Genomic DNA, 15000 nt, shown 5'->3' with positions numbered 1-15000 from the left:
CTGTTAGCATGTGCGTCGTTGGGGAGGCTGGCGGTAGCAGGAATCCTGTTATCTGGCATGCTATTAGTGGGTCTTTTGTTAGTGGATGTGTTTGTCAGCCTGACGGGCTCTCTCTCTCTCTCTCTCTCTCTCTCAGCTCCAAGGTCACATTACAGTGCTGACAGTGGTGAGTAGCTTCATGCGGGACGTCCCACCAGCCCCCCAGAGGGAGGCACGTGCACCTCATCCTGAGCACAGACGGACACAGACAAAAGCAAAACCTCCTGGGATGTTTACCGCGTGCACCCCTGTGTGCCCCCCCGCTTGCTCCCCCGCGTGCCTCCCTGTGTGCCGTGCGGCTTTGGCGCTGTAGCGCTACGTTGCTAAAGACTCCGCCGCTGAGTTAGCCTGCGTGCTGCGCCGCCGTCACCGTGCGCTTTGGAACAGGGAGTCGGAAAGCCATCTGCTAAAGAGCAGCCTCCCAGCATCCTGATTAGGCACTGGGTCCTGTTTTTAGAGCAAATTTATTTTAAAAACCCAGACAAATTCTCGGGGGTGTCGATGGGGGGATTCAACAGATGCAGTCAGAAGAAATGAGGGCACATTTGATCTTGTGGCCTGGGTGGGCTGGTGTATCGGGGGAATATGGGGGGTGCAGGGGGTGGAGGGGCGAGGCTGCACATTAAAGGCAGCAGTGATGAATGAACATTAATGAATGAAGCTGCTGCTCAGTATGAAATGACAGAAGATGTGGTTTGAGCCACAGGGCTCTGTTCTGCATGCATGCAGCGCCCCCTGCTGCTGGTAAATGTCACTGCATGCTGACACCGAAACGGCACTGAAGCAGCTTTTACACACACACGGGAGGCTGGGTACCCACAATGCCTTGCCTGACACTTAACGGTTTCTTTTTTTTCCAGACTCCTACATTTCCAAATCAGCTTCCCTTCCAGGATACGGCAGGAACGGACTACACAGGGTGAGGGGGCGGGGTCTGAGAGGGGGCGGGGTCTGGGGGTCAGAGACAGCATCCGAGTAGGGGTCCAAACACAGTGACACAGTACAAAATAAGGGCCTGTTTTTGCACACTTGCTCCACAGTGCCGCTCCCTGCCTCTCCTCACCTGTAATCTCTTCCCTGTGTTTGTCCCTCAGCCCCAAAGTGCCGATTACTTCCAGTACGACAGCAGCAACGCGGTGAACTGGGGCATCAGAGGTGAGCGGCTTCTCCTGAATCAGAGGTCAAAGGTGAACAGCAGAGCGAATCAGAGCAGTGAGACATTATAGACCTGCATTAAAGCAAAAATACTATGTGTCTAGTTTTTTCTGAAGAATACAGAAATCATGTCTTTTGTCATCTTATTCTCTCTCTCTTTCCCTCCCTCCCGTTCTCTCTCTCTCTCTCTCTCTGCAGAATACAAGGTGAGAGTCTGTGAGGAAGACATTCTTCATTCTGAAATGCGAGATCTGAAAGTCTGAGGTGGGGAGGGGAGGGGAGGGGACTGGAGTTCTGGACTGAGGCTAAGCCCTGTGGGTGTGTCCAACAGCTATGTGGGCATGTCCAACAGTTCTGTGGGTGTGCCAAATGATGTTTTGTTTTGTGTTTGGTGGGTGTGTGTGTGTGTGTGTGTGTACATGCTTGTTTGTTCTATGTATAGCTATTTAAAAACATCAAAACACAGTGTGTTTGAGGATTCCATCTCTCATTGACCTTATCCACCCGTCCTACAGATTTACCCCTATGAAGCCTTGATCGTGACCACAAGGGGGCGCAACAGGCTGCCAAAGGATGTAGACAGAGCCAGGTTAGAGGTGAGTCATCATGAATTAACTGAGATTGCCTGTATTCTAAGATTTCTACATCAGTCAGGAACTAACATCTGAATCAGGCACCACTAGTATGGAATCCCAGTTAGGCCCGATTATATTCTACTGCTAGTCTTATTAATAATAATAATAATAATAATAATAATAATAATAATAATGTTTTTCCTCTTGTTCTGTATGTGTCCACTCGGCAGCGTCACTTGTCGCCCGAGGAGTTCTACCAGGTGTTCGGGATGACGATGGCGGAGTTTGACCGGCTGGCGTTGTGGAAGAGAAACGAGCTAAAGAAACAAGCAAGGCTGTTTTAACGGCGGTTCACGCCGAGAGAAACCGAGCCGGCCGTTCAGTCCCAGAGAACCGGAACCACGCTGGCGTCACCACAGAGATGGAATCCGAACACGAAGAAGCGACCACACGCGCGCGGTTTAGAGAGAGTTGGAACACTGACTTATCAAGGCGGTTTTTTTTGCAAGTGCGTAAAGCTGCGTATGTTGAATCGATTTGAGTTGAGGTTTCATTCATTCGCGAGACGATGGCGGCCGCGGGCGCGCTGCTCTGCTATGATGGTCTCATCGGGCCGTCGCTGGTCAGGCTTTGCCTTACGTTCGAGTTGTGCGCGCGCGCCAGCAAACTGGGTGACGAGAATGTTGACGCATATCCAACACTTTAACAGGATGCTAAGAGACCGACACGGCGTAGTTTTCATTTGTAGAAAGAAAATGGTCCAAGCGTGTGGAAAACTAGCACATTTCTCAGAATGATTTCACTCATCATTTTTATTTATTAATCATCATTTATGCGTGTTTTACAGGGATTGGGCTACTTATCCACTGATAAGAGAATACATATATATTACAGTTAAAGAAAGCTAATACAAACAAGAGTTATTGTACTCAGATATTTCTAAGAGGCTGTGTGCAGGATCGTTGGAATTTACATCAATTTAGTGAGGAGGCAAACCAAAGGGATACTAATACCCGGATCTCCTGTTTTTAAACTGCCGATGGTTTATCTGGCTATAGCGCAAGACTTTTTTTGTTCTTCTCCTTACCTTCGATCATCAATTAATTTTCTCTCCTTTTTCGAAGACTAGCTACCGCTACAGAATGTATTTTCAGTTGAGAGACATCAAGAAATAATTCAAATGTACTCATGATAGAGCTGACTGCTGAGATGTAAAAGCTGTTACCAAGTGTATTTTTATTTTTTCTACTGCGTTTATCAAACTTTTTTTATTGAATATTGGAAAAGAAAACTCACACAAAAAGCAAGTTGCGTGTATTGTTTGAACTATGGAATTATAGTTGTGTGTTGACTTCAATGGAAGAAGGGTGTGGTGGATTTGGGGATTTTATGAAACCGTAGAGTACTGTCTTATATTTTAGGCTAGGTAAGTGGTTCCCAAACTTGGTCCTGAGGGACAACTGTCTATGCTGGTATTTGTTCCTAACACAACTGCAATCCAAGAATTTTAACAAGCTGTTCTTTTTTTCTTAGTTAGGTGCTTTGCATGCTTAGAAGGATCATTTACCATTTTAAGCCACGTTGTATCAGAAATAGCTATGCATGCCATGGAGAATAAAATTAGTATGTTCATATTGTGCTAAATTGAAAACAGTTACATAAAAACAAGTAACAGAATTGTTTACCTGACCCAATTAAAGACTGGGGTATATCAATAGGCTCCAAATTAGGTTGTTGAACAGGTGTGTTTAAGTTTTTTCATACTTTTTTCCTTAAACTTCTTAACACAATGTAAGTTTAGCTTGTTATCATTTGTCTCATATTTGAATACTGGATAATTCTGGGATTGCAGTTGTGGTTGGAGCGAAAGCCAGCGTACAGAGTGGGCCCCCAGGACCGAGGCTGGGAGCCGCTGGACCAGGTTCAGATTCCTCCGCAGCGCTGCCTGCACACTTATGGAAAATCAGCATGATTGGGTTCCACACCGTTTTACATAACTGTGACACTCAATACAGCACATCTAATGGCTTCGTTTTTTGTTTTTTTTTTGCTGTGTGATCTATTCTGTTGTATTTTATTAGTCCACTATAAGATACTGTGATTAATATCAATGGGATTCAATCAGTAATTTTGACTCATTATTTTACATTGGCTTTTTTTTTTTTACTTACCATTTACTCTGGTGGAATGCGGCTAAGCTGGACTCCGTGCTCATTATGGTCTGCTGTCTCACTGAAGGTCGCCGATAAATACCTGAGTAAGAAGAATGGGACACTGAGCGCTGGGAGATTCGGCATAATGAAGTGGTTTTAATGAAAGTGCAAAGTCGCGCGCCACACGTAGCTGCTCAGTAACTCAGAACTGTGGAAGCTCAGGTGACGCTCGTTACAGTTTCGATTTAAGGCAGTGGTCTCAAACTCAGTGCCATGGAGGGCCGTGTGTATGCTGGTCTTTATTCCAGCCTGAGATCTTGATTATATAATTAGTTCAGTTATTTGCTGAATTAGGGATGCAGGTTTGCACATAGTGGTGACCCGACGTCTATGGTGACCCGCATTGTCCAAATAAAAACTTGCTTATATCCTGTGCTTCAGTGCAGTTAAATGCATATGGCTGAATGAGTAATTGGACTCAATTAAGGCAGCATTAATTGGTTGGAAGGAACACCTGCATACACACGGCCCTCCATGGCAACGAGTTTGAGACGACTGATTTAAGAGATATTCAGTCATTGTCTGAAAAGACAAGGCTGCTGAGCATTTCTACCCAGTGGAATAGTTTACATTAATATTATTCATCCACTTATTCACCCATTCATTCCGTCATGCAGTGCCGCATATGAAGAGTTACAGGACACTCCAGGATATTGGGGCGGCAGGGTGTAATGTATATGTAGTACATGACCTGCATTTAAGGATTATTTCAGTACTTACAGGCGACATGCCGAGAGTTGTACACCTGTTTACTAAATAATTTACTTATTGAACACTTTTAAATAGCAGGGGATTTAAAAAATAGCAGTATTTTTTAATTGTACATTTTTTCCTTTGTAACTGTATACAGCCTAGCTATACTTTATTTATTGGTCAGTTCTGTACCAATAAATTATGTATATCTTATATTTAAATAAAACTGCTTTGTTGTGTATGGTTTGGGATGTGTGGCCTGATACTGTATTTCAAAAATTGCCTTAATTTGTTTTTCATTTGTTTGTATAATTATCTTTTGTTAATTATTACAAATGCATAATAAATATTCATATACTTACGTTACATATTCATCAATTTAAAATAAATGATTTCATTTTTCACCTTATTCTACTTTAAATCTTGTTTTACATTTATTTAAAGTAAATGTTTGCTCGTGAAACCAGCGACGGTAATGTCCCAAATTGGAATTAGGCCACTGGAGCAAGTTTTGCAACGAACGGATTTTTTTTCAGCACGAGCGCTAGGACCCAGTGACCGCGGCGAAGGAAACAGCGCCTCCGCAGAACTTCATTGAGAGAGTCTGCCTTAATCAACTGTACGTGACGGTGTGCTGTACTCCACACACGGGGCCACAGTGGGTCCTGCGCTGCCGGCTGAAAGTTGGGGAAACTGTGCAATTAAGCAAACCCGGGACTTCACCAAGCACCTCACCGGCATGGAGACGAGCAGCGTTAACTGTACGTATCCCCACTTTTCGCGCGTGATGACGTTTGCGCGATTGAAAAACGACTTTAATTTGAGCGTCTGTGAATGTTTGTTTTGCTTACATGCAGATAATAATGCGAACGCTTTAATAATAATGCGGCCGTCTGTTCAACAAAAAAAGTGGAGTTTGTCTTCAGAAAGAGCTCAGCAGGCAGCACGGTGGCAAGCAAGAAGCAGAAAGGTGGCTTGGTTATCCCCAGGAGTGTCCGCACAGCTCTCTGTAATTCCCGTTATTGTACGACAACACAGGCGCTGAATATGCAAACAGAGCAAATTATTTCGCAACTGGTCTTAATTGCACGCGGTTGCATCTCAGGTGCACCTAGGTCCACAGCACGTGCGCCAGGAATGTAGGGTACAGTTGCGACTGGCTCGCGTTCTTGTGTTCATGTTGCCAAATTCCCTGACCGACGCGCAGTACAGTGAACTAGGCTGCTCCCATGTGGAGTTGCGTATCACCGCGGTTTGCGTGGAATGTACATAATTGAATCGGGGCAAAGTTGTGCTGTTTCATTTTGTAGTTGTGCAATTGCTGTCGCAATAAACTAAAGAATAAAAATAAAACAACTTCTGTGTTTGTGCAACTGAGAATGAGCGCGTTCGTGCGTGTATATTTGTGTTTCTGTGGTAGCCTACAGCATGTTTGCTACATGCACAGTCTAGAAACGTGCGGTCAGTTTGGCCTTTGCGTGGGAGTGCAAGCGGACAAGAGTTCATTGCGTTGTGGGTTTGTGTTCGTCCGCTTGTATTCAACTCAATATGAAGGGAGTTCCACTGTATGTCAATACGGACTCGTGTTATGAAGCATTCTTCTGTAAAGCGCGGAACAATGCAGCGTTTATCTCGCCTGGAACTGGAGTGTAAAGGATTCGCGGACAGTACTGGCTTTGCTAGGGCGTTATCGTATTCACGCTTGGGTCTCACAGTTGCTCTGGTTTTGAAAAACGGATTCCGTTCTCTGCCTCGCTTTTTAAACCTGTTACAGCCCTATAAAGAGGCCGTTGCGTGCAGCCGTTTCAGTTTAACAGATCGTTACGCGATTGCTGTTTGCTATGGTCTTCTCTCCCTGTCATAGCCGAGTCGCAGCTGCTGCAGTTCAAACCCTGCAAATCTGCCCAAGTTGATCCAGACTTTCAAGTTTATTATGTATAGTCGGAGAAAGAATACACCTGTAAAATAAATAATCACACGGCAATAGTCTGCGGTAGAGGCTGTCTCGTTCGAAACGTTGGGTTGTGTTCAGTGGCTCTAGGGCTTGACAGTAAGGCTCGCGGCTCTTCTTCTCCGTCCTGTTTATAATAAAAGTAAAGCCTGACTTTATATGGAGCTGAGTTCTAAGGAGACTCCCATGGTGAAACGTTTGTAGGTATAAGATCTCCTGGAAGAGCCGCTGTTTTGGTAGTTGCAGTCTTGGCACATGTTCGTGTTTGGGAAAGACGGCGCAGTGGCGGTTGTGTTTAATCTCTGGCGGGGCGCAGACTCCGCCGGGCCTGCGTCTGTTTTCCCTTCTTAGCTCCGTGTCTGGGAGACAATGAGGTGATTCCTGAACTTTGTGAAAACAAGCAGGGCCTGATTACCCCGTCCGTGTCCAAGCTTTCTGCAGCACTATAATGGGTTTGAATCACACCTGCTCCAAAAGCAAAGCATCTCTGGCCTGTGTGAAGGAACTGGTGAATCTGATCATGATAAAATGTTGGATTAGGGTCGTTTGAGTTTCACAGATATAACCAGCCTGAACTGAGAGTTGAGGGGTTTTATAGCCGAGCTCTGGCTCTGCTGATTAATGTCATGGTTACTGGCCATTTTGCTGTTCTGGCTTGAAGTGGGTCGGCCTGGAAATGCACAGTTTGCCATTCCGCTTCTCTGTCTGTCTCTCTCTCCCACTGCCTCTCTCTCTCTCTCTCCCACTGCCTCTCTCTCTCTCTCTCTCTCTCTCTCTCTCTCTCACTGTATCCCCGGCCTCTGTGTCTCTGTGTGACCTGCATCTTGTCCTCTCTTTATTACCCCCCCCCCCCCCCCCCCCCCCCGGGGCAGGTGAAGGACCTGTGGCTCTCTGTCGCTTCGGCTCTTTGGCTCTGAGTGAAAGCTTCCTGGAAGCCGCTCATCCTGACCCCCCCCGCCCCCCCTCTGTTTGCACAAACACCAGGAAACAACACCCCCAGCCGCACGTGTCCCTGGGGACGTGTGTGCCTGTAAGAGACAGAGTGTGTGTGTGTGTGTGTGTCAGAGAGTGAGACAGAGTTTGTGTCTGCGTGCCCATTCTTGTGTTATTTTTGGTCTTGTTTTTCCTAAACTTCCTGTTAAGGTTAAATTAGCAGGATGTAGTTTCTATTTCTGGTGAACTACTGTGCCGAACCTTGTAGTCAAAATAGCCGACCCAGATTACACAGTGAGGTCAGAGACGTCGCACAAGAATGCGAGGTGACAGACAAAGGCTGCTGTGTCCTAATCGGCCAATCAGACGCACTGTCAACAGCTGTCAATCAGACACAGCTAATGAAGGCCCTTCCTTTTCCCGTCGGTCACGGTGTGATTGTTTTACCAGCAGGACAGCGCCGTGCAGGGGGATCTCCGTTTGCGTGCGCGTGACGTTAAGCTGTATTGATGCATTTATTGTTTTGTTCCTTGTGTAATTAGCGATTCCCAGTCCAGATGTTGTGGTCGCGTCTGTGCTGTGCTGTCCTCTCTCTCAAGACTGCCTGATACCTGCAGCTCGGTTCTGTCTGCTCTGCACGGTGTTTCTGCTCTGTGCTCTGCTGTGTGAGAGCATACACACATGCTGCAGTGATTCTCTTTAGTTTGTACTTTGTACTATGTGTAGCTGTTAGGTGTATTATAGTCAATGAACTGAAAACATCACACACATACACGCATGCTCTCTCACACACACACACATACACACACACACACACTCACTCACACACAGACACACACACATATTATTTTGCCTCATCTACCCTCCTGCCTCTGATACCTCATTCCAGCCTGGGTGTGCAGTCTTTACTGCTCCAGGTGTGGAATAGTTTGCTCAGAGTGAAGCTGATGTATTCATCGCCTGCGTGTTCAGACCGGCCCTCTCTCATCAGGCCGGGAATAAAGGTGTGCAGAAACAGCACAGCACTGCAGAGCAGCGCGCGTTACACACATCAGCCTGCAGGGGGGCGGTGTTGCTTAGCAGCAGGGTGCCCCTGACCCCCCTGACCCCCCTCAACCCCCTCGCCCGCCCTCATGTTTAAAGGTGACAGGAAGAGGAACACCCTCAGGGTCACTCAGTGCTGCTGCTGTTGTTGTTTCTGTTGTTGTTTGTTGTTTTTGCTCACAGGACAGACAGCAGCAGGGTTGTTTATGTAAGCAGGTCTGCGTGTGCTTCTCGGGTGTTAAGCCTGCATTTTTCGCTCCGGTTCATCTCCACTTCACACCATGAACACACAGCGTCCTGCTAGAGCTGCTCGCTCAGCAGCCACCCCCCCCCCCCCCCCCCCGCCACACTCAAGGCCCCCCCCCCCCACATTTTTCACGTGTTTGCTGAATGATAACCGTGATTTTAACCGCAGGCCATTTCTCACGGCCAATAAAACCAGTGAGAGCTGAGATGGGACTACCTCACTGTACCGGCAGTGTGTTCGGCTGCTGTTGCCAGGTGACCGGGATGGAGTGGCTGTCTCCTGCACCCCAGAATCTCCACATCTGCAACCCCAAAACCTCTGAGTGTTCACCCCAAAGTCTGAGCACATGCACCTGAAAAATGTATATCTCAGCGCGTGCACCCCAAAATCTCAGCGTGGGCGCGACAGTGCTGCATGCAGGATCAGGGATGCTGAGGAGTCTCCCTCCCTCCCTCTCTCTCCGGAGTCTAACGGGTCTGGGGGGGTCAGAGGTCAGGGGTCAGGGTTGAGCCCCAGTGCTGATGGGAATCCCCCCGTTCTGTGGCTCGTCAGCTCGTGTCTGTGAATGCGCAGCGATGGACAAAGCAGCCTCTCACTGCTGACCCAGAATGCCGAGCGCAGGCCTTCCAGAATATTCCACCCTCAGCAGAAAGAGAGAGAGAGGGAGGGAGGGAAAGGGGGTGCGAGTGAGGAAGGTAAAGAGAAGAGGGAAGGAAAGAGAGTGAGGGAGAGAGATGGGGAGAAAGACAGAAAAGGGGAAAATAAAAAGAGGGAGAAAAGGGGTGTGATTGAGAGAGAGAGGGAGAAAGGGGGCAAAGAACGGGGTGAATAAATGGGGTTGAGGGGAGTGAGTGAGAGAGAGGAAGAGATAGAGTGAGGGGAAGAATGAACTCCTCTCACACACATAGCTGAGGGGTGAACTCACTGCTTTGCTGATAGTGGTGTGAATAATGTTGGTGGGAGTGAAAGGGGAGCTTTTGTCCTGGGTTGTGCGCGGTCACGTCGGTTTGGGAGGGTGCAATGAGACCGGTGGCAGTGACCGCGACTGGTCAGACGTGACCGACATTCCCCTGCACGTTTGAGCTCTGCTGTGACCTCTCAACCCTGACCCCTGACCCTCTGCGCTCTGAAGTAACAGCGCTGTACTGTACCACACTGTCCCACCCCCGGCTGCCCCCGGCCCATCCCAACTGTCACAAAACAGCCAATGGGGGAAGAACTGCGGTCACATGACCTACATGAAACTGCAGTTTCCCTTCCAGAAACACATAAGGAATCCTGTAGAGTTTGAACGACCCAGAGATCCAGCACATTACCCCCCCCCCCCAGCTGAACTCCAGCCCACCCCCCCATTTTAACGGTGGTGCTGTGATAAGTAACTTGTTTGAGTTGCTGAGCACAGACTGCGGGACCTGCTTCTTTTGAAGTAGAGCTGATTGAAGTTCTGCTTGGGCTGATGGCTGTAGGCTGCAGGGCTGGGGGGGTGGGGGGGGGGGCTCGAGGGGGCCGGGGGGGCCGGGGGGGGGCACATCAAAGCCCCAGTGCCCCACTGCGTGCCGCTGGCCTTCAGAGCTGGTTAATGTGTAAACAGGTGAGGAGGAGTATGGGCCTGTAATTCTGCCCCTGAAAGGCTCCTCTGACCCCCCCCCCCCCCCCCCCCAGGGTCGAGTAAACGAGGAAACGAGCTCTCTGGCCTCGTTAGAGGAGGCAGGTTAATTATCCAGGGAGGCCAGAGATGACCCCTCCCCAGGAAAGGGGCGTCGGCCTGCTGAAGCTCTCAGATGACTTACAGTTGGAGCACAGCCTTTACGGGGTTAACCCTGGAGTGCTGCAGCTGCGTGTGAGGCCATTATCTCAGGAGCTGAGAGCCCAGCATGGAGGTCATTACAACAACATATGCATTGTGTAGAACATAGTGGTAATGTGCTGTTTAACTGTGTGTGTGTGTGTGTGCGTGCATGCGTGCATGTGTGTGTGTGTGTGCATGTTCATGCAGGCATCATGAACGCAAGCGCAGTTCTGCAGCTAACAAGCACTGTGCTGAAAAGATTTTTTTGTAATCTCAGGAAAAACAACGTGTGCATTTTTAGTCCATTTGCAACAAATTGGGCGAGAAAAATGTTTCTGCAAACACAGAATGAAGGGAGTGTGGGGGCCTTTCATCCCCCCCCCCCCCCCCCCCCCCCCCCCGGCCCCCCGGCCCCCCACCCCAGCCTCGGTCCAGGCTCAGATGAGATTTGGGTTAAACGGGTGATAAATCAACAGTAAATGAGGTCATGTTTCATGTGTTACGCTCCCCCGTCCCTCTCTGAAGGAGAGAGAATACCTGCGCCTGTTTGTTCCCCAGTGTGACACACCCACCTTAGTCTGGTCTGTTTGCACAACTAAACCACAGGCAATGGGATTATACAGAAGGACTGTGGAAGTTTGACTCTCAGTAGACTGGGAGTTAGGGTTAGTCTTAGGCTGTGGGAGGTACGGTTAGCCTGTGCACCCCTGCCTGGTGGGTTTGTGAAGTGTAACCTTGTGTGATGTTTAACTTTTGTGTTGTGGCAGTTTTGTATTGCTGACTTGTTTCTGCTCCAGCACAAAGTTGAAGCAAAACCAGTACTCTGCTGGGGAGGAGTGGAGTGCATGAACAGAGCACAGAATTGTATTGAGAGCTGGGGGGCGGGGGGGCGGGGGGGGGGGGGGGGGGGGGGGGGGGGGGTTGGGGGAGGGGGGAGATGGGGGGTAGGGTGCGTGGGCCGACTCTGCGCTCGGGGGAAAGACCGTGCTGTTTCGGGGAGCGCGGAGGGGTGTGACAGGAAACAGACGTTCGGGGTGATAGAAGCTGTCATCGGTCCGGACAGGAAACCACAGCTGCGGGACGTATCCTCTTACCCACAATGCCGCTGTTCCATACCGCTGACCCACGCTCCTGCGTACTCTTGGTCTTGATTGGTCTGGATGTAGTTTGCAGGCTTCAGTGAACGGTGCAGGAGTGTGTCTGGATCTCAGGTTAGACATTTTACCCATGTTTGCTTGCTGAAAACAGTAGCTGTCTTTGCTAAAGCACTTTCAGAAAGTCGGTTTCTTTTTAAGTCCCAATTATCTAACTCTTTACTGCCATTTTGGAGAGATTCTAATCCAGAGTGCCTCACAGTGCAAACACAAGTGCGAAGGTCAGGGGTCAAAGTGCAGTAAGTCCCCAGAGGGGGAGAGTGCAGCCCCTAGAGAGACAGCAAGTGCAAGAAGCACAGACTTGATTGACAGCTTGTCAGACGCCCTTTTGAATGAGGTATACACACCAGCGCTGAAGTACCCTGTGATGCTGTGATGTCACATTGCTGAGCCTCCAATCCTGTCTCGTCTGCCGCAGTGGAGAGTGAGGTCACCCCCCTCACCCCCCCTCACTGTTACTGGTGGGGTGCGTGGGCTTGCCGGGGTGTGTTGGGAATTTGAGGGGGAATTTATTGCGGAGGAGGGTCACAGGAATTTAAACTATGCCCCCCCTCCCCTCGGATCTGCCATGGGTCTCAGAGGCACCTGCGGGCAGCCCAGATGGGGGCGCCTCCCACGGGCATTCCCTATTGGCCGATAGCTGCCAGGCTCCATAAACAATGTGTGACTCACTGAGGCCGTGTCAGGTGATGATGTGACCAGTCTGATAACTTTCTGCCTCAGTTTCACCTGAAGGGGGTCCTTTTATATCCCCTCTCCACCAATAGCGCTCTCCCTGCCTTTATGACATCACTCACACAGATACTAATCAGAGACAAGACATTCTGGTGTATGGAGGTTATCAGTGACTCATGTGTGTGGGCTTTCTGTGAGTGATTACCTGTCCTGTGATCTCTGGGTGAGTTGGTGAACACTGCTGTCATCATCGCGTAAGACTGACACAAAGGAATGAACGAGTGAGTCCAAAAGATAAATCAGGTCAGGTACTATGAGAGTATAACCAGTACTGTGTGTGTGTGTGTGTGTGTGTGTGTGTGTGTGTGCGTGTGCGTGTGTGCGTGTGTATGCATGTGTGTGTGTGTGTGTGTGTGTGTGTGTGTGTGTGCGCGTGTGTGCGTGTGCGTGTGTGCGTGCGTATGCATGTGTGTGTGTGTGTGTGTGTGTGTGTGTGCGCGCATGTGTGCGTGCGTATGCGTATGCGTGTGTGTGTGTGTGTGTTTATGTTAGACAGTCTCACTCCAGCACGAGCGGTTCTGTGTGAACTCACAGCCCTGCGGGAAAGGTCAGAGGTCACGGTGTTCAATCCCAGCTGCCCCTCCCTGTATGAAGTGGGAGATCTGGCTGTGAGCAGTGAGGTGTTGGGGTGTGTTGGGGTGTTGGGGTGTGGGAGGGGGGGCTGTGCTGGATCTGACTGGTTCCACTACAGCACAGTCTTTTCGCTCATATCTGACATTAGGAAAAGCAAATACCGCTTGTGCTTCCTCCCCTCTCTTCCTCATCCTCACCGATCTGCTGAGTCAGGATTTTCCTTCTGTTTGATCCCCTCTTCCACAGGGAAAGGAGAGGGTGACAGAGGGCTGGAGGACTAATTGTGGGAAAGTGTTTAATGACTGTTATTGAAAGTGCCGTCGGGGACCGTGTGACTACACCTGGCCAGCCGCGTCCTCCGCTGACTGACTGACGAGCAGACAGGTGTGCATCGCCATGGCGATGGCCTGGCCCTTTAGAACTCTCCTGCCTCCTCACCTCAGCAGCAGGAGAGCACCTTCACCCAGTTTATTATAAAATGGCGGCGTGGCCAGCCCTCAGTACAGCTCAGCGGGCTGAATAATGAGCTCCCTGTAAACAGCGCTAGCTAACGGCTCGCTAACGGTACGCTCATTAGCGTCATGTGAATGCTATGCTGTTGTCATTCCTAGCGGCTCACTCATTAATGCTACGCTACGTTACTATGGGAGCGCAGCTGTGTGGCTCAGCAGTTGTGTAACTGAGTGACTCTCGTGACTCTGGTAACCGGGCAGACTTATCTGAGAGGAATGAGAGGAATTAACTGGGCTGAGAATCATCTCCTTTCTCTCAGAAATGAGACTCTTACGACGGGACGGGCCCCCGTGGACCGGCTGGAGGGAGGGGGGGGGGCGTTTTTGGGGAGCGAGGCGTGAGCCCCGTCGGGCCGGTGAGGAAGCGCGAGCGTGCTCACTGGCGTCGGGCGTGTCCAGTCCAGTGTCCGCTGTCGCCGCGGTTACAGGTTCCTCCCGAAACAGCCACGTGCGGCGAAGCGATGTCTGAGCATGTTGGGGATAATAAGCCCCGCCCCCTGAACTCCCCCGAAGGAACGGAGCAGATCGGGGGGGCCTCACCCTGGTCCTGGAGCTCTGCCGTCCCGCCTCAGCCTGGTCCTGGAGCTCTGCCGTCCCGCCTCACCCTGGTCCTGGAGCTCTGCCGTCCCACAGGCTTTCACTCCAGCCCTAATCTGGGTCACCAGACTCTGCTGATTAGCAGCTCAGTGAGATCTCTAGCTGCTGAATGAGGCGTGCTTTGTTAGGGTAGGAGTGTGAACCTACAGGATGGTAGATAACCAGGTACAGGGTTGGGCAGCCCTGCTCTAGCTGCTGAATGAGGTGTGCTTTGTTATAGCTGGAGTGTGAACCTACAGGATGGTAGTTCTCTAGGTACACAGGATATGAATCACTGGAGCAGAGACAACTCAGCCCTACTGCTGATGTGTTCTGGTCCCTGTCAGCTCATGTTACCTGTGTCTGTCATCACTGCGTTGAACTGTGTCAATATTTTACTGTAATTTTATCTATTTTATTATGATTTTATCTCGCGGTGCTGGATCATATGAACGCTAGCTTATGTTACGTACTGTTGGGTATTCAGGGATGTGGAGGTAAAGTGAAGCTGCTTTTATCAGAAGTGCTGCTTGTGGTTGACGTGCAGACCGTGTGTTTTATGGGGTCTTCATGGCAGAAGCGCTGAGGTGGTTCCTGTGTTGGGAGGTCATGTTGACTGTCGGGGAGATTCCTCGGTGTGTGGACGTGGTGTGAGTCACCAGTACCCGAGGGGTGGGGGGGGGGGGGGTGAGGCACCAGGCGCCGTTTCACTGCCTCCTTTCATCCCTTCATTCCTCTCCTCCTCAATTAAGTCTTATCTCTCCGGTAGCGCAAAGCGCTTCTGGGCTTTTCTGTGGGCTCAGCGAACTGC

The 15000-nt window shown here is 49.9% G+C and overlaps 2 protein-coding genes across 9 annotated transcripts in view; both read left to right on the top strand.

Moving 5' to 3' along the window:
- The window catches only part of ablim3 (actin binding LIM protein family, member 3), a 67294-nt gene extending 64048 nt beyond the window's left edge, over positions 1–3246 (top strand). For 6 of the 8 annotated variants that reach the window (XM_035411124.1, XM_035411125.1, XM_035411130.1 and 3 more), the window contains 6 exons: positions 137–166; positions 900–958; positions 1134–1194; positions 1393–1400; positions 1710–1790; positions 1985–3246. In XM_035411124.1, the coding sequence (XP_035267015.1) occupies positions 137–166; positions 900–958; positions 1134–1194; positions 1393–1400; positions 1710–1790; positions 1985–2113 (368 nt within the window). In that variant the 3' untranslated portion in view covers positions 2114–3246. The remainder of the gene's footprint in view (positions 1–136; positions 167–899; positions 959–1133; positions 1195–1392; positions 1401–1709; positions 1791–1984) is intronic. The other 2 variants (XM_035411131.1, XM_035411127.1) reach the window with 1 other exon arrangement.
- A 1964-nt stretch (positions 3247–5210) lies between these two features.
- afap1l1a (actin filament associated protein 1-like 1a) overlaps positions 5211–15000 on the top strand; it is a 29586-nt gene continuing 19796 nt past the window's right edge. Inside the window, exon 1 of the mRNA XM_035410309.1 lies at positions 5211–5436. Within this exon, the coding sequence (XP_035266200.1) occupies positions 5415–5436 (22 nt within the window). The 5' untranslated portion in view covers positions 5211–5414. The remainder of the gene's footprint in view (positions 5437–15000) is intronic.

This window comes from Anguilla anguilla, chromosome 3 (assembly GCF_013347855.1).
Source record: "Anguilla anguilla isolate fAngAng1 chromosome 3, fAngAng1.pri, whole genome shotgun sequence".
Lineage (NCBI taxonomy): Eukaryota > Metazoa > Chordata > Actinopteri > Anguilliformes > Anguillidae > Anguilla > Anguilla anguilla.
This window is presented reverse-complemented; position numbering and strand designations above follow the sequence as displayed.